Source organism: Triticum aestivum, chromosome 6B (assembly GCF_018294505.1).
Source record: "Triticum aestivum cultivar Chinese Spring chromosome 6B, IWGSC CS RefSeq v2.1, whole genome shotgun sequence".
Classification (NCBI taxonomy): Eukaryota; Viridiplantae; Streptophyta; class Magnoliopsida; order Poales; family Poaceae; genus Triticum; species Triticum aestivum.
The window spans coordinates 477215384-477236764 of record NC_057810.1 but is presented as its reverse complement, the minus strand read 5'-3'; the positions used below and the strand labels follow the sequence as shown (position 1 = coordinate 477236764).

General features: G+C 44.8%; 2 protein-coding genes across 15 annotated transcripts; one reads left to right on the top strand and one right to left on the bottom strand.

Annotated features, from left to right (window-relative positions):
- Positions 1-2749: 2749 nt before the first annotated feature.
- On the top strand, positions 2750-8400 carry LOC123137551 (uncharacterized). Of its 7 annotated transcripts, none has more exons than XM_044557352.1 (10): positions 2750-3259; positions 4124-4154; positions 4333-4723; positions 5156-5255; positions 6179-6247; positions 6460-6550; positions 7085-7188; positions 7300-7361; positions 7445-7541; positions 7972-8400. In XM_044557352.1, exons 3-10 carry the CDS (start codon positions 4422-4424, stop codon positions 8023-8025), a joined length of 879 nt encoding a protein of 292 aa, XP_044413287.1. In that variant the 5' UTR covers positions 2750-3259; positions 4124-4154; positions 4333-4421; the 3' UTR covers positions 8026-8400. The 7 variants fall into 7 exon arrangements, with proteins under 7 accessions (XP_044413287.1, XP_044413286.1, XP_044413285.1 ...); XM_044557351.1 differs by having other exon boundaries at positions 4124-4185; XM_044557350.1 differs by having other exon boundaries at positions 2750-3252; positions 4124-4723.
- Positions 8401-13143: 4743 nt separating this feature from the next.
- On the bottom strand, positions 13144-19995 carry LOC123137549 (photosynthetic NDH subunit of lumenal location 3, chloroplastic). Of its 8 annotated transcripts, none has more exons than XM_044557348.1 (5): positions 19500-19995; positions 18481-18537; positions 18314-18371; positions 14376-14655; positions 13144-13546 (listed from the first exon to the last, which is right to left on the bottom strand). In XM_044557348.1, the coding sequence occupies exons 4-5, from the start codon at positions 14625-14627 to the stop codon at positions 13439-13441; spliced, it is 360 nt and encodes a 119-aa protein (XP_044413283.1). In that variant the 5' UTR covers positions 14628-14655; positions 18314-18371; positions 18481-18537; positions 19500-19995; the 3' UTR covers positions 13144-13438. The 8 variants fall into 8 exon arrangements, with proteins under 8 accessions (XP_044413283.1, XP_044413282.1, XP_044413279.1 ...); XM_044557347.1 differs by having other exon boundaries at positions 18481-18534; XM_044557344.1 differs by adding an exon at positions 16613-16966 and having other exon boundaries at positions 18481-19993.
- Between the last annotated feature and the right edge of the window lie 1386 nt (positions 19996-21381).

Sequence of the window (21381 nt, the reverse complement as noted above, 5' to 3'; positions counted from 1 at the left end):
TTGTGATTGAATCATCAGAGTGGCCTCTTCCTCATCCTAAGACACCATGGGGGCGGTGGGCGCTTCCCGGGGAGCTGACGTCGACGATGGTGACATCAAAGCTGCTTCCTTCCTCATTAGCAAAATCAAGCGACAAGACACAAGCTTCGAGAGAGAGGGGACATGCAAGGGTTGATTCATCCCTCCTTAATGATCTGCCTTGTGTTGCGGGTTAATTTGTATGAACGTTAGGGGTGTCATTGAGCGTTGGCGGCATGTTCTTGCAGCGGTAATGGTCGTTCAATGGTCCAGGGACCTCGATATAATTTTATTATGTTTGGGATGGCTTTGTACTGCTGATGGACCTTCACAATATATTTATGTCTTTAAAAAATGTGTCATTGATAACGACGCCAACTTCTGATTGGTTGGTGGGGGATTTTGCATCGTCCTGCCAAGTTTTTTTTAATGACAGTACATCGTCCTTGTAACTTTTTTTTAAGTTCTCGTCCTGCCAAATTTATTGATGACGGTTCCACTACTTCCTCCATTTTTATTTATTCTGCATATTAGATTTGACTTAAGTCAAACTTCATAAAGTTTAACCAGACTTTATAGAAAAATGAAGATTTACAATAACAAATCTGTATGATGTGAAAGTATATTCAATAATGAATCTAATGATATTGTTTTGTTATTGTAGATGTTAGTATTTCTGTCTATAAACTTTCTCGGAGTTTATAAAGTTTGACTTTGACCAAAACTAATATGCGGGGTAAATAAAAACGAAGGGAGTATTTGTGAGTTTCTCTCAGCATGATATATGTCCACATAAACATTAACAACCTCTATACAGTCCGTACGTTTTATCGCTCATGGCTCTTCTTTCGGCCTACTATCTTTTTCCTTGAGTCAAAACTCAAAACTTAGGATATGAGTTGTTCAGTCGACCGTCCATGGATATCTTTGTGCCGGTAAACAATGAATTCTTCCGTACCTTGACAGTCAAAATGCTGGTAAACGGGTTGCCTGCTTGACACCTTGCATGTGCGACGCGTGGCTGTGCGCGTCAGCGGGACAGCGATCGAGCCCAGCACATGTAAACGTTCACGCGGAGTGGACCCATTCCTCGCTGGCACTAGCAGTAGCAGTCGTCCGGAGCTAATAAGCTTCGGCAACATTTGAAATCTCGTCTACAGCTGACTATAGAAACAACATAGAAAGACGTACGTGCCGTGCCGTCATGGCGGGCGGCAAATTAACACGGGGATATTGGTTGCGTGCGGATGAGAACGATGGAACCAACTTACGAGTAGTAACGAAATGGTTAAGCGCTGAAAGATGGAGCCAATAGAAGGTCTTGCACGTTTCTACCTGAGTTATTATACTATCAAGCCTTGTGGTTCATGAGCTTGCTATTTTATGTACTTGAGCACATCCAGATGTCCGAGGGAGCACCAATACTGCATCCAGAACGTAGGCAAGCAAGCATATATACATAGTCAACACGATTTGGTTTATTATATCAACAGAAGCCAATGTCGTTGCCGTTCACATCGAAGTCTTGTGTCCGAAGTCAGGCTGAAGTGTTTTCCCGGCTACTCCAATTTTCTTTCTTTTCTGAAAGATCGTTACCCATAAACAAACATAGGATTTCGCTGCAAATCAACGTTAGATTTTTTTTAGCATGGCAAATCAAGCGGTTTTGGTGGCAAATTATGTTGTCACGACAATGGCGATTTTTTTTAGCTAGAATTTGCCATGCTTGCTAATCGAAATTTGTCTTCCTTACGACAACATAATTTTTTCATAAAAATATTCGATTTGCCATGCTTAAAAATTTGACGTCAAATTTTAACATTCCCCCAAATATAATAATAATATATTTATCTACATCACCTTATTATACTAGCTTGTGCTGAAAGAATAATTAGAATCATGAGGGAGTACACAATAATGTTGGTTTGGTCTCGGTCAATTGATGAGAAGTCATGGCATCTCAAGACACGTTGCTCGAACGTAATTGGTTAAGAACAAGTCTCCTTAATTAGAACAGGCATTCCTCTAATCGCTTAAAACTACTGTAGCAGTTAACCGTCTTAGTCAAGAAATATCAGAGGACACGTACGGAACTACACATCCACGTCTCCAGGTAGGACCGGCGACGCACCAACTCACTCACCTTCACCTAGGCTGCATGAGGATAAGGATTAAGGAGGATCAGAAGAAGAAAAGATAGTTTCACTGTATCACGCATGTCTTATTTACTAGTCTTATTATCATATTTTGATCATGATTTTAGTTAATAAAATATAGGTAAACATAGCAAAGAACGATACCATTGAAAAATAAATTTAAATATGAATCCTATAATATATTTTTTATAATATACATTAATATTTTGCTAATCCAATACGTGGTAAAATTTTGATAAAAATACGATAAGGACTAATAAACTCAACTAGATGGAGATAATAGTAGTAATATTTACGGGCCAGGCCAGACCAGTTGACTAGCCACCAGAACATAAAATAAAAATGGACGAAAAAGTATACACTACTCTACTGGTACGAGTTACTAGTACCAAATGCATGCGCACAATTGGCACAAGCAAGGCAGCGACCACTGACCAGCAAAGAAAAGCAAAGCAGAGCAGACGCCAGATTCTTTCTTTCCTCGCGAGGAAAAGCGAAGAGAGACAAAAGCAGAGGCCCAGCCAGCCAGAGGGAGGAGAAGAAGCAGAGAGAGTAGCCTCAACCTCAGCTCCGCATCCATCTCCTAGCGCTGAATTCCAAGAGATCTCACACCTCTCTCTCTCTCCTCCCTCTCCCTCGTCCTTCTTCCTCGGCTCCCCGCCCTCTCCGTTTTGGTGGCCGGGTGGTGCAAGTTGGTTGCAGTGGAGTTGGCACAGGGCGTTGCCTTTTTGGGCGCAAAACAAGCACATATAGGAGGAGGGCAGGAGGAGGAGGCTTGTGCTTCTCTCGCCTCGCCTTTGCGGGGCCGCCGCTTTTGAGCCTCCTCCTTCCCATTGGAGCGTACAAAGCTGGGCGGCACCATTTAAAGGAAGAGCAGCAGGAGGCGGAGGAGATCGAGCCAAACCCCAAAGAGAGGAACAAGAGTAGTGAGAGCGCACCACCACCATCACTAGTGCTGCTACACTGCACTCCGTCCCAGCCAGCCAGAGGAGGATCGCCTCGCGCCGCTGTTCCTTCTGCCCTGCCCTTTCGCTGCGGGGCTCCTTCCCTACCGCGAGGACCGACGGACGATCCCAAGGTCGGAGGTGCGTTCCCGCCTGCTCATCTGCGGATTCCGTAGGATCGGATCGTGGGTGGTTTCTCTTCTTTCTTTCTTGATCTGGGTACGTCGCGCGCCAGTAGGAGGATTCTGACTTGTGGTGAGGGCCGGCCGGCGTGCCCTTCGATGTGGAAAGCGAGTCCTCGGCTGGGTTGCCTTGGGTGGGTGGGTGGGGTGCTCGCCACGTTTGTGCGTGGCCGCCGCCTTTCCTGCAATCATCGTTGCTTGATTTGCTTTCTTCTTACTTTCCCTTCAAACAAGTCTTTCTCTCTCTATTGCTGCTGCTTCTCTTCTCTTCTCTTCTCTTCTCTTCTTCTTACTTCCCCTTCAAACAAGCGTGCGCGATTCTATCCTTCCTCTTCCTCCAGTCCTGCCACCAACCTGGAGTTCGTCTTCTCTTTTTTTCTTGGACCCTGTTATCGCTGTACGGATTCAGTTTGATTGGTATGTCTGCGTCTGAGTTAGTAGTAAATTGCCCACTTGTTTGCTTTTGTAGAGCCCTGGCAGAAACGACCTCACGCTTTCTAACAAAAATTTCAACTTTGGCCATGCATTCTTTGTCATCGTCACACCATTTTTTTTTACATGCTGCTTAAATATATTAAGAGCATTATACTTGAGCTGAGCTCCAATTCAGAATAGATGACTGATCGTTCAGTGCTATTCCCCAGGCTGTTAGCTTCCTTTTTTTGTGCGGTTAGCAGCTGAAAGTTTTTTTTTCCTTGTTGTACTAACTACCATTCCAAGCGCAAAGTTTTTTATTGCATTATTAGTTTAACTTTCATGTGGTTTTGTGTATTATTATGCAGAAGCAATAATAATAAGATTGCTCCCTTCATGTTTTCTGCAGAAAGTGTAGCCTGCAAGCTTCTCAAATCTGGGTACTGTTTGTAGAGGAGTGGCCCTTCTTCAGTAAAGCTTTGGACATTATCTTGTACTAGTTTGGATGGCATCCATGGTTACTCTCATGTGTTTGTGGAGCCCTGGATGCCAAGTTCACCATTGATGAGCCACTGTGGAGATGTAACTTGTGCTACACCATTTGTCCCCTCATTGCAGAAGAAAGTTGGGTAGCAAAATCAAGCGTTCTTCCCTAGCTTGGTCAAGTGTTTGTGAGGCTCAAGCCGGAGCATCAAATTTTGTCTGGCATGCAGATGTCAACAGATCCTAACCACTACGGCGTATTTCCGCATTCGTTCTTCGGCCAACATGTGGTTTCATTTCAGACGAGTGCAATTACCAACGGGCCGGGAGCCATGCCGGTCTGCCTGGACACTTCCAGTGGGATAAATGGTAATCTGGCAGTGTTGAACACTACACCTTCGACGATTGTATCCACTGCTTCACCCAACATGATTCCTGATTCTAGCCAGAGCCTAAAGTATGGAGGTCCAATGGCTGTGGAGTGGTCATACCCTGAGTTACAGATGCTTAATGACGGCCTCCATAAGTATGTTTTCTGCCACTATGTATAATTACTGACTTTTATCACATCGGTGGGAAAGAGAGCATTTTATCACATGTATACGCCGAGTTAATTCATATAGTTTAACATTAAAATAGAATACACCTGGCAATTGACACCAAGTACAAATAATTATTCTGCCTATATTGGATCAGAATAACAAGTGTTTATTATGTTAATGCTTCAAGATAAATATTTGTTTATTTCATGATTAAGCTCGATACTTCATTTTCTGCTGGAGAATAATGGCATGAGTGTTTTCAGAAGCATATCACTTTCTTTTATCTTTCAGACAAAGGAGTTCACTTTCTTTATGATCTTGTTGCAATGAGTTGTGTTTTTGCACTTCAATTTTTCTAGTAAATAGTGACTTTGCCAATTATGTATAATTGTGTGCACTGGTGATGAAATTGTCAGGTATGCAAGTGAACCGGGAATCATGAAGTATATCAAGATAGCAGCAATGTTGCCAGAGAAGACAGTAAGAGATGTGGCCATGAGATGCCAGTGGATGGCGGTTAGTACCCGATTCGTCTAATCTATTCTGAAGCATCTATCACACTTTTTCCTTCGGATCCACCTAATGTCGGCAGATCATTATTTAAAACTTTGAAATGCAAAAAGTATGCAAGATGTTTATCCATTCTCTACATTATATTTTCGAGGTAAAGGAATATGTGCTCCTGTAACAACTTATGGATGGGGACTAACAGTGGCTTATACTTTAATGGCTGTCAGAATGATGTCACTATAATTCCACTCAACCAGTGCCGCATATATGAAAGTAGATCATGCATAGATACACTTATTTGTCGACATCGATATACATACTATAGTGGTCTATTATGGACGATAAAGTTAGTGTGCTCTGAGCTGGTCCTCCCAAGTATCCTTTTGTGCTGTTGTCCTGCAGATTTGCATTTGTATTTATCTAGTAGTGTGTACTAGAAAAATATTTGTAGGGATGCAAAGGCTCTGCTTTTGACACTGTTAGCAATGGTTGTGTCTCTACTAATATCGTCAAAAGGATATCCAATGAAAAGTTGATCATCTCGTGTTTCATGACAAAAGCATGTATATCTGCTAGAAGTGTATAATATACTTGGTCAGTTAGCACAACTGATACAGTTTCTCATAAGCTGAGTTGATCAATGACCAGTATTGAGCCATGGCAAGCTGAGAATAGTTTGCACGAAAAAAAAAATCACTGGCTTGTCTTTTCCTAAAATTATATAAACAAATTGTAGAGCACTCAAGAAATCGTTTCAAGTAGTGTTGAAAAGAGCTAACAGAAGCAGAGCATTGGGGTTGAGCTTTGTCTTCAGTAATTATGTGCCTATTAAACAAGTATCTTTTTCAGAGTGAACATGTAATCATGTAAAGCATATGATGTTTCCCTTTTCTATTCTTTACAATACTAATAATGTGCTGCTTATACAGGAAAAACAAAATACAAGACGACGGAAGACTGAAGAACACAATGGTGGAAGAAAGATTAAAGATAGAAAGGTATCAATCATTTGCCTTTTCATATGATATGCCTCCTCGCCACTTTCAGAATAGTCTTTCTAGGAAGCAACTTCTGTTCTGACTCCTCAGAAGCATGCACTAAATTTGGAATAGTTTGTGAAAATCATGGTTCTGTTTGTCAAATATATTTTCCTTGCAAAAATGAAGTTGAGAAGTGTTTTTTTGTCTCTTTTTGCCTGGTGCTCATCAAGGCTGTATCTCAGGACAAAATGGTGGAGTCGTCATTGTGGGCTAACAATCGTTCTGTTCCAGTAGACACCAGAGGTCCTTCTGTTACGACAGGTAATAGCAGTCGATAACTGATTTGTATCTGGAGGTTAGTAGGTCACTTGTGTAGATAATCTGTGATTGATTATACCATCACTTTATCCTTTTCTTGCGATTATCATGTTCCACTGCCCGTGTGATAAAAAGTTTGAAGCATTCCAAGTAACTTAGGGATTTGGGAGAAATAATCCATGCATATTTTGCAAAGAATGAATGATTCAGGACTTTTTGAATGGTTTTTCGTATTCCTATGCTTTGTGAGTTAAGGTGTTTCCTAGCTTCTAATAACGGATAACAATATTTGTCTTTTACTAAAGCTCTGATGCAATTCCTAGCTTGGACTCCTTCGATGGTTACTTTGTTGCTAAACTTTTGCTGGAACTACTTAATACCATTAACACACAGACTCAAGTACTTGTTTTCCCTGTGTATATGAAAACGGTTCATATGTTTAAATGAACTCTAACTTACCAGTTCTCAGTACAAGCATATGCAGTTATGCACAGGTCCTATTTTCTAATGACCACGTTTGTACATTTTGCTCTGCAGCTTCTGGGAATGCAGCCTCTGACATCGACCGTGCAATGCTTAATGTATTGGAAGAAAATGCTCGACTTCTCAATCAAATAGAAGCAAATATTTTGACATCACAGGTTGGTATTTTGTATGTATGGTAGGAATAATATTGTTATTTCCCCTTGATTTCTTGTGCACGGGAGCTTTGGTTGTGCAGGAGTTAAATTCATTTTAACAATTCCTTTCAGGCTCAGAACAACATTGATCTTTTCCATCGCACAAGAAGTAACATCAATAATCTTCTACGAAGGTAAAAGTAACTATAAAAGGTCTAGATTTAAAGATATGTCATTGGTACGCATGCAATTCTAATGTGATGCTCTCAATGAACAGCATGAGCCAAATACCTGGAATAATGAGCAAGATGCCTAGGTTGCCTATTTCAGTGGATGAAAAGCTTTGCAGTTATCTGCTCCCTGGTGTTAATTTGGTAAATGCTCTTCTGCTTTGACCTGCATGGTGGGAACAATCAGTGTTCTAGCGCTGTTCAGATTGTTAAGTTTGAGTAATCAATATCTTAGCCTCTGATGTACAATCATGAATCTAAATACATATGTGAAAAATCTAGTGTACTGTTAGATTAAAATGCTTATCCGAAGTTGCCAATTGACACTGGCCTTGAATACAGTGGGAAAAAAAAGCACTCGCTATTGCTTGGCTGCTGATACTAGCTTCTGTTACCAATCCCGTACTCCAAACTAATTAATGTAGAGTTCAAAGTTAATCAAAGTGTCTTTTGATGAAAAACATGTATAAGTAGAAGAATAACCTTTTTTTTGCTATTTTAATATTCTCTTGACTAGCACCAGATTGTATACTGGAATGGCCACTCTTGATGTCCTTATTGTGTGCATTTGAAGGCCCAAGTTCTTAGCAGCAGCTACCTGAAAGAGGAGCCAAGAGGAAACTGGTGAGCCATTGCAAAGGTGGCTCCTCATTTTTCAGCAATAGATGAAAGGTTTGGAGAGCTCTTTGCCCCGTGTCTGCGTGGAGAAGCAAGAGATGCAAGAAACATCCATCTTTTCCTACCTAATATCTGGAGAGCCACAGTGCGGTGTGTGCCTTCAAACACGGCGTCAAATGTGCTCTCTCTGCAAGTCTATATAATATTAGTCATTGAAAATAGGGAGGGTTTTCTCAATTGCAGTTTTCCTCATCTTGTTGCACATATTGTTTGGTTTTCTCCCCTGGTCCAGCTTTTGCTCCAGTCCAAGTGATCATCTTAACAAGTAGTGTAGCATAGAAACTTGATACAAATAATTAGCAGGAAAATGAATGCCCATTTGTCACTTGCAAGGTAACCCTTCTGTGTGTAATGCAAAGCTCTCACTTCATTGTAATCTCTCTCCACTGGACGTGCCGAGTATGATCAACACAGCACAAATCTCATCAGATACTCAAGAACTTGAGTAGATAAAGCAGGCCATCAGTGTCGCTAGATTTCTGAAATTCTCCGGGCTCACTGAGTGGCCATTCTCCATGTTATGACTAGAAGAGGACTCAAAACCCTTAGTTTTTCATCGTCGGAGTTCGGCACAGTTGCTATTTTATCATTGTGGCTCACTGAAACTCTGAAAGTGAATTTAGTCGCATGCCATTTCAGTTCAAAAAATTACATGACATGTTACAACCGAACTGCTGCGGTGCAGATCTGGGGTTTTGCCTCTCCTTTTTTGGTCCTTATTTTGCTCCTTTATCTAAGCTGATTTAAGTCATTGCATACTGGCTTCCGAAAAATGAATATGATATCTACAAGGCAAAATCTTGAAGTATTTTGATTGATCGGTCATATTGTTCGTAGTGAGACTTTTTTTTTTTGAGAGAGAAAAGACACCAAAAGGGCATCTCAAATCTGATGTTCGTCAAGGAAAAACAGTAGACAATATAAATGAAAGACAACATGACACAAAACAACCATTACTGACCACCAGAACTTGAAAAATACACTAAATCAACAGTAATGCAAAGGGGCGCCTGCAAACACCCTTGTCATACAATGTTTTGAAGACCGCAATAACCCCTTGCCGCTAGTGACAACATCTAGAATCCACTGAAAGAACATCGGTTGGGGCCGTCTTCAAGCGACCCCGCGAGTGCCGCGCTAACCTCCCGCGACGGCCGAGTACACACCGCCGAGCGCTGTGAACCCGCAGCGACCGGCCCAGCTAGCAGGATCCAATCTAGCTAGATCGACTTCATGCGCAACAGGACTCCGACGACGATGTGCATCTCTTCCCGAGCGACTCCTTCGACGGCAGCTTCCATCAGCGCCATCTTCGTCGACATATGTGGGCTCGACCATGCGCCGCTGCATGCGGCCGTCTTCAAGATTGGGACTCCACCAGCACACGCCATCTCGCCCAAGCAACGGGGCACTCGTCCAAAGACGACATCCCTGGCGGCCGCGCGACACACCATCAACTCCGGCGCGTCTCCAGCTCCGTGGCCACGCGCCTGCAGCATGATCCCCCCGCGCCACCGGCAAATCTGGGGCTCGCGTGGTGCCTCCGGACGAGCCAGCGCACACTCGGCGTCTCGCCGATCTCCCGACCAATACGTGGCGCGTCCATGACTGGCTCTCTCAATGAGTCGGCAAACAGGAGATCCAGCAGGCAGCGGCCGGCCTGATGCATGTAACGGAGATGCTATGAACGAGTCCTACATCAAGCCTCCAGCCAACCTAAGTACATCTTCAGCCGGCAGCCTACCGCGCGTACACCGGAAGGACAACGCTTCATCGATCCGATCTACAGTACATCCACACGCGCAGACGCGATGGTCCGGTCAACGTCGTTCGTCCCGACTCCATCTGCCCACCGGACCAACAACTCCAGGCGTGACCCAGCGCCAGCGAACCAGCGAGCGTACATGGATACGCGGCCGTCGCCAAGCAGAAGCCACGGCACGCAAGCTGGCCAGGGGACTGCGCGCTGCATGTACAGGACCAAGATCAAACTGGCTCCACATTGCGTGGATTCTTATCTGCATGCAGGATCGTCTCCGGCCACGCGAACAGGCAGACCGCATCCTCTACATCAACGCCTGATCTTCACCGACCCGAGCGACGCGCGCCGTCCACCCTCGAGCCAACGATCTGCATCTTCACCGAGCAATCTGCACCTATATACCTCTAACATCAACACCAAGCTGTATGACTACATTGTGCCAAAGAAAAAGAAATTCTACGTCGAGCACATCTACGAGAAACATGCACCATCCACACGTCAGGCCGGTGTGGAAAGCGTGCAATTCTTCATCCACTTCTTCGACACGACACGGCATCGACACCCGTCGCCACGAGGGACGCCTCCAAGCGATGCATCATCGTTGATACGCCGCTACAACGCCGACACTTCGTCATCAAGGTCTTCATCAACATGGTCTCCACTAATATCATCATCGACACATCGCCGCCGCCTCGTCCACAAGATGGACAACTAGCGTCCTCTGACAGATTTTTCTGCAAGACGCGACCATGACGACGGTAATGACCGCGTCACGACGACGGCATCGACCGCGTCATCCACGACAACACAACTGCATCGACACGACGTCACTACAGTGACGACCCCTACACGGCCACACGGTTCTGGCAAACCTGATGTGTGCTCGATGGGCTTCCTTCGGTCTTGGCAAAACCGGTGGACTCATCGCCGACGGCACCCTCTGACATCCGCAAGGTGTATCGTCCACCTCTGCAGCTCCATCATAGCGCATTTTTTTTGCGCCTCCGGCTTTGTGCGGCTTCATCATCTACGACGACCACACCCTCGACCACGGCTACATCACCATGATCGGCTGCCAAGACATTAATGGCTACGTCTACAGCAACTCATCGGCAATAACTCCAGTCAACAGCGTCTGAGTCGTCACTAGCGTCCACGCCTCTCCCGCTGTGACTGCGGGAGGGAATAGAGGAGAGACAAGGAAGGCACCAGAAGGGGACGCAGTCACCGCCCCAGGTGTCGACCCATCAGAGATGCAGGTGATGATGGTGAAGCGGAGAAGACGACGCGAGCACAATACTTCAAATCCAGTCACAAACGTTCGTTTCACTCCCGCTACGACTGAGGGGGAATGTTAGAATATAGTTTGGGTTTAAAGATAGAGATAGGGAGTAGATCAGATAGGTTTAAACCATGTATTACTTATCTTGTACTCCAAGCCTCTACCCCCTCGTGTATTCTATATATACCCTATATGAGGGTCAGATCAATACAACATACAACACAATATTCATCTATCCTACAATTTTCACAAACACATCTACTGCCAAGAATCAAAGAGAGCCAATAGGACTGACAGCACCTACCCTCGTAGGCCATTCATCGACGCCGGAACAGACTCCGTCGATGTAGGAAGAGACCGGAAAGATCTTATTTTAACATGCCAGCGCCATCACCACCTTGCCAATGCCGCCAGGAGACAAAAACTAAGGGAAAACAAAAGACCTACTAAAACCAAGAACAACGAAAGGGTAGGTCTCCACTCTACGATGCCGTTGGACAGAAGAGAGGAGGGGGGCTGAGGCGGCTACGTGGAGGAACCCTAAGTGCAGGGCGTAGTGAGACATCTAATAGCTTTTCAATTGTTTTTAAGACACCTTATATTATGTATCAAAATCGACCCCAAAATCAGAAGGACATATAATCCAATCCTCCTAATAGAAGCTTTATTTGTTACATTGTTCATTTCTGTTGTGCCCGCGGCTCCCATTCATTCCTGGTGGCACATAGTGTTTTTTTTGACGCGTCAACGGCGGGCTTACGCCTGCCTGAACTCTTTATTGCGACCATCAAGAAGTGTTACAAAGCGTTTAGAGCCAGAAGAGCAGGGGGTTGGAGAGAGAGAGCCGAAAAAAAAAGAAAATTACATAGAGCTGGAGGCTACAATCTCGCAGCTAAGTGGAACAACATGGTGGCCTAGTCGCGAAGCACTATTTGTTTCTGGGCGTTCTTACAGCGGTGAGACCAAAGGCGAAGATCATTTGCCGCGTTGGCAACAGTCGTGTGTAGATCGAGGTGGAGATTCCGGAAAACTTTGGCGTTTGTCCTCTGCCAAATGTTCCAGAGAACGGCCATGAGAACAGTTGACCTTGTCTTGTTGGTGAAGTTTCCGTCCCAGGCGTTGCGGAGCCCATGCGGTACATCCGGGCAAAGGCTATCCAGTTCCTCCCACAGGGGGCGAAGCTGTCTGCATTCGAACAAGAGGTGCTCAATAGTTTCACATTGCGTGCAGAAGGGGCAAGCATCGGAGGTGGTGATACCCCGCCGGAAGCGCCTGACGTTGGTAAATAGGCGGTCTTTGTTGGCAAGCCAGATGAAGAGCCTGCATTTGTTCGGGGCGTAGTTGCTCCAGATGACCAAGGTGAAGGCGTCTGCAGGCCTCATCTTCCAAACCGCCGTGTAAGCCAGTTTAGTAGTGAGTGGCTTGCCTGCTTCCCTTGTAGTTCTGCAGTCCGGCACCTGTGAATTCACGTTTACGGTGGCCAGCACATTGCATAGATCATTCAGCTCGCATTCTGCTGTGTGGGACAGCCGCAGGGTTAGTTCCAGGTTTGGGTCGGGCGAAGCCAAGCCAGAAGGAGGTTGTGGCCCCGTTGCCAAGTTGAACCCTGGTGGTGTCCCTGAAAAGGTCAAGCCCTTTGATGATGTCGCGCCAAATTGGTGTGTGATGAGTGTCTGTCGCACATAGTGTTTTAACTTGGGCCCGCTTGGAATCGGTGTAAACTTACACACCCCGGATTTTAAATTAAAGGTGTATATTACCGGATGTAGTGTGTTTTCCGCCTGGAATAAAAACGATGACTCGAGGTCTGTACCGAGTACATGGGTATTTAGGACCCAACCGACGATCCACGCGCGGCCTAAGAGGTCAAATTGGCCGAACTAGTAGCGCATCACCTAGAGCAACCTTGCTATGATCAAATGATTATCATCCCTGCTGGCTAAATTCCATGAAATTTGGCAACGATTACCGTCAGGTAAACACGGACATATATAATTAAAATCAGAAACAAAACAGGAGAAAACTTTGCTGGAGATAACCACACGCTAGGTATTATTTCTCTTGCTCTGCTTCAACTGCGGAGATATTTGGACCATGTATGTACACAGGTGCTCTAGCCAGTGCTCATCTGGAAAATGCCCATGTGAGTTTCAGGCACATACGTTCCTTACATAAAGACTCATCCCTCTGCAAGAGTTTCTGGCACGACTCCATCCTTTCCTTGCTATCCAGAAGATGCAAATGCTGTGTCTGCTTGATCCTGCCTCACAGCATCGCATCGCATCGCAGTACAGGGCCACATGGCATGAGCCCAACATGCTACTGCGGCGGCGCAAGGGCCGCGAGCAACTCACGGAGAGCCTGAGCAGTGTCGTTGTAGCACATCTTCACGACGGGGACGCTTCGGCTCGTCACCGCATCACCCAGCTGCCATTTGTGCAGGAGCAGTTTTATGTCAAAAGCATCAAACACGTCCACAAAGTAAACAACAAACTGAACAGACCACTTCTGTGTCGTTCTACGACTTAATTCTGCACGCAAGGACTCAACTACGGAAGTTTGAGATTTTTTATGTTTTGATCATGACCAGTTTGCCGCATTGCTAGTTGAGCGATCTGAACAAAATGCAATCGACAACTATTTATTGCATGATCTGAGTGAAGAACCATACAAACTTGGTAAAGGGGCCACAAGCATTGATCTGCGATCGAGACATCTTGAAGATCTAATTGGTACCTCATGATATGGGAAATCGAGGCTTAGAAGGTTCTCTTAACTCTGAAGAGTCAAGAGTCAAGAACACTATTCTCATGTACTTTTACTCATAGTTAGAACTTACTAACAGTGGAACCAGTGGTCCGTAAATATGACATAAACATGCCAAAACAAGCGTAATTTAAAGCAGTTTAGCTTCCCATGGACACTGGTTATCAGAGTTCAGAAACAGCATCCACATTGAAAAATTTCTGAATTTGCTACATGATATATAAGAAGGAAATTCTTAAACAATTGGACCACTACCATGATTGCCAAAAGAAAAGGACCACTACCATGTGTGTAGTGAGACATAGATCGTATTTCTTTCTAAGATTGACTCATAGGTGTGCCTAATATAATAAATTTTAAGTGCACACCTGGCAGGTGCCTCAATAAGAAATTGGTAAAATAAGTGCCGTGCGCTGTATTTTCAAGTAAATCATCTTGGTTTGCTTGCAAGAAAATCTACCGAAATTTAAGGGAGACAACAATCAATCACCTCATCCGTGCAGTAGAAGAATTTGTTGGCGAGAAGGGTGAGCGCCTTCCTGCGCTCATCGTTCTCACTTCGGGAGATCACACGGCTCAGATCAATGTACAAGAAGGTCGCTTTCAGCCGGAGGTCCCTCCAGACCAAGTCCCATGAGTCATCGTCCAGATCAGTCACCAGATCCTCCTCCATCGACAGAAGTTGGCCAGCGCAGCTCTTGATCCGGCAAACGCACCCCTTAAGCTCCATCCCTTCATCCATTGCTGCTTCTGTGTAGTTCCCTTTGCCCCTGTTGCATGACAAAATATCAGAGCCAATGATGTGGATGTATTTATGGAAAGGCAAAAAGAAACTGATTCTTGGAGCATGTCTAGAAGCAACAGATGTCAGCATGTGCATCACAGGAAAGAGGCCATGTAATGCAGCAAGGGGCAAAGTGGTCAGTGCAGAACACCACAAGATTGGCTAAGGATGAGACCTTTCTCAACGTTGCTGGGCATATTAAACAAGACAAGAGAAAGGACGAAAAGGGAAGCCAAATTCGGCTACCTTGTCTATCTTCAGATATCATCAAGGAAGGTGGCAGCACAAGAAGCTACCACGAACTGCCCCAAGGAAAACATGCATAATTTATGTGAGAGATAATCACAAGCGTTACCCTTTTTTTCGGCGAGAAACCGTCACCCTTTGCAACCATAAGAATTCAGAGGGCAAGGAGAAGGTCGGAAACTTGGGAAATGAGATAGGGGGACATTATAGTGTGCCAATATAGACTACGAAAACTAATTAATAAACTTGGGCTTCTGTTATTTATTTCAGAAAGTTATAAAGAATGAAGTACAAAAGTATATAATGACAAAATAGATATGCAAACAAATATGGTAGTACAAGTTTGATATTTCAGAAATGACGTATTTATCACCCCATGAATTCCCTAATAAATGACCATTCTTTCAACCCTCTATTTTGAACTTTTTACTATCATCTATGCGCTGTTTGACAACAACGTCGGATCGTTACTTTCAAAGTTTCTCAACAAAACATCTTGGATTCAGTACTGTTTCCCGATTCAATACTGTTTTTCTTAATTATTTTGGTACATACTTTAAGTGCCAGAAAGTTTAGATTAGTTGACCCCACAGCCACAGGGTTTTGGTTCTAGCTCGGCCACTGTCTGTATGACTATGACATCACGAAAATGACAGTCTCACCTGCTTATCAAACGTGGAACGTGGGTGGAAAGCACAAATCTTTACTCTAAACTCTAAAGTAGTTTGCGCGAACTGACAGTAACATTCTCAGTGGGAGGTGCAGTGTAATATGTTTCAAATGCTAAGCAAGTAGTCAAAAGGAGAGAGTTCGGTAATGTCAATGAGGGGGGCCACGGAAAGGTAAAGCGCACGAATTAGCTTACCAAGTAAGTACTACTAGAAACAGGGAATGGATCAAACTGTTGTAGTTAAAAGATCAATAGGACGATCAGATATTCAGATTAAACGCGTCTACTAACTCTGCATTTGACGATTCATTCCTTCAGACTTCTTTTGAACCTCAACAAAACATCTTGGATTTAATAACTGAAAAGGTTGACTGACGGAAGTTGGAAATCGCTACGACTTTTCTCGCAGAGCAAAAGGGATCATTCGTACTAGTAGAGAAGAAAGAACATCAACGGAAGGAAAAGGAGCGGAGCGGCATGAATGAACTCAACCCAATCGTCAATCGAGCGAGCGAGTCTGATCGAACAGGATCAGGATCGGCCGATCGGATTCAGCTTGTTCCAGATCACGGCGAGAGAGAAGCAAACGAAACGGCATTAGAGGCGAGACCAACCAACATAGATTCCCTTCCCCCCCAACAGTGGCTCCACTTACCAGGAATCAAATCAGGCTCTTCTCAGTCCCCCTCTCCTCTCCTCTCCTCTCTTTCCCCGATAAATGCCAAGAGACTGGGTGGGTTAAACGGATGACCCCACAAGAAGGAAAATAAAAAGATCTTCAAAAGATGTGGAAGGGGGCGAATTCTTGCATGATGAAGGGGAAATAAAGCGAGTAAGCTGGCTGTTCTCAACGGAAGACGCCTCGAAAAAGTAAAAATTGCCCCCTTATTTGTCCCTTAAATTTAAGGCTCGGACGATAATCAAGGTTAAATAAATGGGGGGGGGGGGGGGGGGGGGGCTGGTAATGTCAAATAGGTGCAGGAATAAGCAGCGAGGTGGGGAGAAACAAGGAGCGTGCGTGGAGTACCTCGACCTCGATGGCGTCCGTAGAGGAGCCGGCTCCTCTAACTTGCCTCTTGCCAAGTTAGGAGCCTAACATGGCCCATATCCACCGCACAAATCAGATCCGATGGCTCTCCTTTTCCCAGTACTACTTCTTGCTACAGCTCTGTACTACTTCCACCGCTGCTCTGTTTTGGAGGGAAAATGAAAGCTTCTGCTCACTTTACCGTCAAAATAAGACCACATCTCCCACACATTCTCCCTAGGACCACAGCTCCCACACTTCTCTCCTTCCTTCCTCACCTTTTCTTGTTCTTTCTCACATTTCTTCATGCATGAGTGTCCGAATTGGAAGAACCAAGTACAGGTCTTAGATCTGCTAAGAGTTCAAATTATTGGAGTCAATCTCTAATGGAGAACCAAGCAGAAGCAGATTCAAACAAGTAAGTGAGAATAACATTTTTGATTTTGTGCTGGATTCCTCTCTATTTTTGCAAATGAGTGACACTATTTTCTGCACTTGTGCATTCTATAGAGAAAATGTATTGCCTACTTGGACACCTCAGCTTGGCATGAAGTTTGACACTCTAGATGAGGCTTGGAACTTTTGGGGATATTATGGAGGAAGGATGGGGTTCAGCATCAGACAAAGGTATAAAAACATAAGTAAATTTGATCAGAAGGTCACCTCCTGCAAATATGTTTGTTTCAAAGAGGGTAAAAAGGCAATAGACAAAAGAGATAATGTTGTTAAGAATCCAAGAGCTGAGACTAGAATTGACTGTAGAGTTCGTATGACCCTTTCAATAAATCGTGAAGCTGGTAATTGGGCAATATCTGATCTTTTTCTTGAACACAATCACACACTTCAACTGCCAGAAGCATCCCACCTACTGCTATCAAAGAGAGTGATCTCTAACGTGCAGGCTTTTGAAATTGAATGTGCTGATTACTCTGGTATTGCACCAAAAGCTGCTCATGAGTTTGCTAGTCGACGGGTTGGTGGATCATCTAATCTGAGTTACACTCCTCGGGATCACAAGAATCATTTGAGAACTAAGCGTCAAAGGGACCTTAAGTATGGTGAAGCGGGTAGCATGTTGAAGTATTTTCAAGACAGAGCTGCAGAGAATCCAGCATTCAAATATGTTTTACAGCTGGACTGTGATGAAAAAATAACAAACATTTTTTGGGCTGATGCTAAGATGATAATTGATTATGCTCATTTTGGTGATGTCATGACCTTTGACACCACTTTTGGAACAAATAAGGAACATCGGCCATTTGGTGTGTTCGTTGGATTCAACCATTTTAGAGAAACTGTTATCTTCGGTGCTTCTCTCCTCTATGATGAGACATTTGAATCTTTTAAATGGTTGTTTGATTCTTTCTTATTAGCACACAATGAGAAGCATCCTAGAACCATATATACTGATCAGGACTATGCAATGGGAAAGGCAGTTGGGTATGTTTTTCCGGAAACACGACACGGATTATGTACTTTCCACATTATGCAAAATGCGGTCAAACATTTATCTAGTTATATGGACAAAGAATCAACTCTTCTTGCAGATTTCAGTGCTTGCATGTATCAACATGTGCACCAAGAAGAATTTGAGGAAGCATTTGAAAATATGAGGGCTCAAGTGCCAACACAAACTTGGTTCGACAGTATTTACAAAGTAAAAGAGAAGTGGGCAGAATGTTTCATGAAAAATGCATTTACCTTGGGTATGCGGAGCACGCAGCTAAGTGAGAGTCTCAACAATGACTTAAAGCATCATCTGAAATCAGATTTAGACATTGCCCGGTTCTTTCAGCACTTCGAAAGAGCTGTCAAAGTAAAAAGAGATGTTGAGGTCAATTCAGAGTTTGATTCCAGGAAGTACTTACCAAGAATCAAAATGAAGACCCCAATGTTGATGCAAGTCGGCACACTTTATACTCCTGCTATATTTGATTTTTTTTCAAAAGGAATACCAGAGATCTATATCAGCATGCGCCGAAGCACTAGATGGACAATACAAATACATGGTTAAAATTGGATATCCTTTTGAGCATCCAATATTTGAAGAAGAATGGGAAGTTACTGGTAACCCTGTGGAACAAACATCATCATGCAGTTGTGGTCAGTTTGATAGACTAGGAATATTGTGTGCGCATGCTTTAAAAGTTCTTGGCTGTTGCGTGCCTAAAAAAGAAGGAAGTTAACAAGGCAGACAAAAATTCCAAAAGACGGAAAGATTGGACTGAAAGGCAATACAAAAGAAAGAAGATAGGACCAGTCACAACTACCACACCACCCTTATCCAAGGTACCATTGACACATTGTACCATTCAAATGTAGTTTACTCAAGTACTAATATTCAAACTATCACTTGCAACAGATAACAAAGCGGAAAAAAACAGAGTTCAAGACAAAAGAAAATCATTCAACGGTGCAAACTCTAAATGAGGAAGACTTGCGAGGATATGAGCACATTACAAACTTCACTGAACTACTGAATATGCCTAGTGCGAGAGCCTGCACTGGAGGCATATATCCTAAGGATATATTCTAATTATGATGCTTTGGAGAACATCAGAAAATCATTATTTTGTTGAACTTCTGTAGACTTTCAATTGTTGAACTTTTGTAGACCTTCAAGTTGTAGGGGAAATATGAAACTTGTAATTTTGTTCAACTAATTTTGTTTCTGGAAGATCCTTTTTTTACTTCCTAGATACATCAGTTCCTCCACGGATCAAATCAAAATCACCCACGATTTCAAACCAAACTTGGTGTACATATTTCTTGATTGAGGAAATCACATGCAGTGATACAAACAAAAGATATAGGAGTGTTCTGTTCCTGTGATACTGAAGAAGTGATACAGACAACAAATATAGGATTGAGGAAAATTCAGAAGCACCTCACTGTCCAACAACGCCGCCGCGCTACCTTCTTTCCCACGAGTTCGCCTCCTCATCAGCCGTCCGAGCTCGTCGGTCTGCTGCTGGTTCTCCTCTGCGCGAGCCCATCCAACCTGCCCTTTCCTCCATGCGGCGTTGCCCCACCTTCACCTCGCTGCGCCGCCATCAACTCGATCCAGCTCGCACTCGTCCGTGATGGGGACCAACGACGACCTGAATAAAGGGAGGGGCAACAGCTGCAGGGGCTTGGATCAGGGAGAGGCAGCGGCAGCCTGAATCGAGCGAGATACAGCGTGGCCTGAATCGAGCGAGAGGCAGTGGCGGCGTGAATCGAGGTAAGGCAACAGCGGCAGGAAAGTACTGGGAAAAGGAGAGCCATTGGATCTGATTTGTGCGGTGGATATGGGCTATGTTAGGCTCCTAACTTGGTAAGAGGCAAGTTAGAGGAGCCGGCTCCGTCGGTAGAAGAGGAGGGAGGGGAGGGGGCTCCTCTCCTGCCGCGCGGTCTCCTAGGCACCAATACTGAGAGAGAGAGAGAGAGACCACGATCTAGTACGACGGGAAGGACGACGAGCTTTATGTTGGGCGTCAGTTTTATATTATACTCCTATATGCTACCCTGCTTACTGTTGTATCTGGTGGGCACGGCCAAAGTCGCTAGCTAGGACCGGTTATCTGTGATAGGTGGCGATGCGAAGCCTCCCCAGTCCCCATACATTTGTCACTGTCCCGGTTTGGGTGTCGATGGGGGGCACGGACACGTCTTGTTTGCAAACTGTAGAATCCATTTTCAGATTAGTTTTTCTTTTTCTTTTTGAAAGGGAGGTAAAAGTTCTGCCTCATCTTTTCGGTTAACAAGCCGACAAAGCGGCGAGAAGCCTCTAGACTACTCTCACGGCCTGACTTCATGTGTTTGGCGTTCGTCATCTTCCAAAGCGCGACATTATTCTTAAATCTTACTCCCTCCGTTCTTTGACGTTACACTAGTATCAGAAAACATCTCACATTATGAAACAGAGGGAGTACTTGTTATTGCATTTCATATGGAAGAAACATTCCTAACCACCTTTGTATTTCTCATGTTCCGATTTCGCACGGAGCCAACATGATGAGGGAAACGATCCACTTCCTCGGATTTCCGTTGATGTTGACGAGGGAGTGCCACCAATCTTGATCTGAATCGAGATTGTTCTAATTATCCTAAGCCCAAACACACCCTAAGTTCATTACAAATAATGCCTCGGGATGAAGAAAATGTGCATGCATTTTCAATTCCCTTTTCCATAAGTGGCACAATTAGGCCACCCCCCCTTCCCCCATGTTGCAAGCGGTGTCGTTTACACTCGGCCATGAAAGATGAATCACGCAAAGATTAATGTCTTGGAGGAGCCCAGTTATGAAGTAGGAGCGACTTCTCCCTCCCTCCTATCCTCAGAGTCGCGCGCCACCCACACCCACCCACGAGGCCCCGAGGCTACTCTACACCGCACGACACAATTCGACACGCATCGGTCGGCTCCATGCCCCCTCCCCTCCGCTCCCCCGCACCCCAAAGCACCATGCGCCCACCACCGCGCTCCCCGTCGGTGTTGACCCTCACTCCCCACCTGCAGCTAGAAGCAGAGCCTCCCTGCCTTGTAGTGCGCCCCCGCCGCGTGCAGGGAAAGGGCTCGGCCTGGTGATTGGGGCTCCCCCGTCAGATTTGGCGAATCCGACGGTCCGGGCGCGAAGTCGATCCTGAGATCCACTGATGGACTCGGACGACGGAGCATCGGATCAGGAGATCCGGCAACTCTTGGCGGAGCTCGCCCGCAGGGAGAGGGCGGCGAGAAGTGCAGAACGAGCGAATCGAGAAGTGGCGATTGCGCGGATGAATCTGGC

Excerpts from the sequence above, each read along its gene's own strand:
- LOC123137549 (XM_044557348.1), bottom strand. The coding sequence starts at position 14,627 with ATGGATGAAGGGATGGAGCTTAAGGGGTGCGTTTGCCGGATCAAGAGC. Across the intron at positions 13,547-14,375 it reads TCTTCTACTGCACGGATGAG|CTGGGTGATGCGGTGACGAG; the intron begins GTGATTGATTGT and ends CACAAATGGCAG.
- LOC123137551 (XM_044557350.1), top strand. The coding sequence starts at position 4,422 with ATGCAGATGTCAACAGATCCTAACCACTACGGCGTATTTCCGCATTCG. Across the intron at positions 7,362-7,444 it reads ATCAATAATCTTCTACGAAG|CATGAGCCAAATACCTGGAA; the intron begins GTAAAAGTAACT and ends CTCAATGAACAG. Across the intron at positions 7,542-7,971 it reads TGCTCCCTGGTGTTAATTTG|GCCCAAGTTCTTAGCAGCAG; the intron begins GTAAATGCTCTT and ends GTGCATTTGAAG.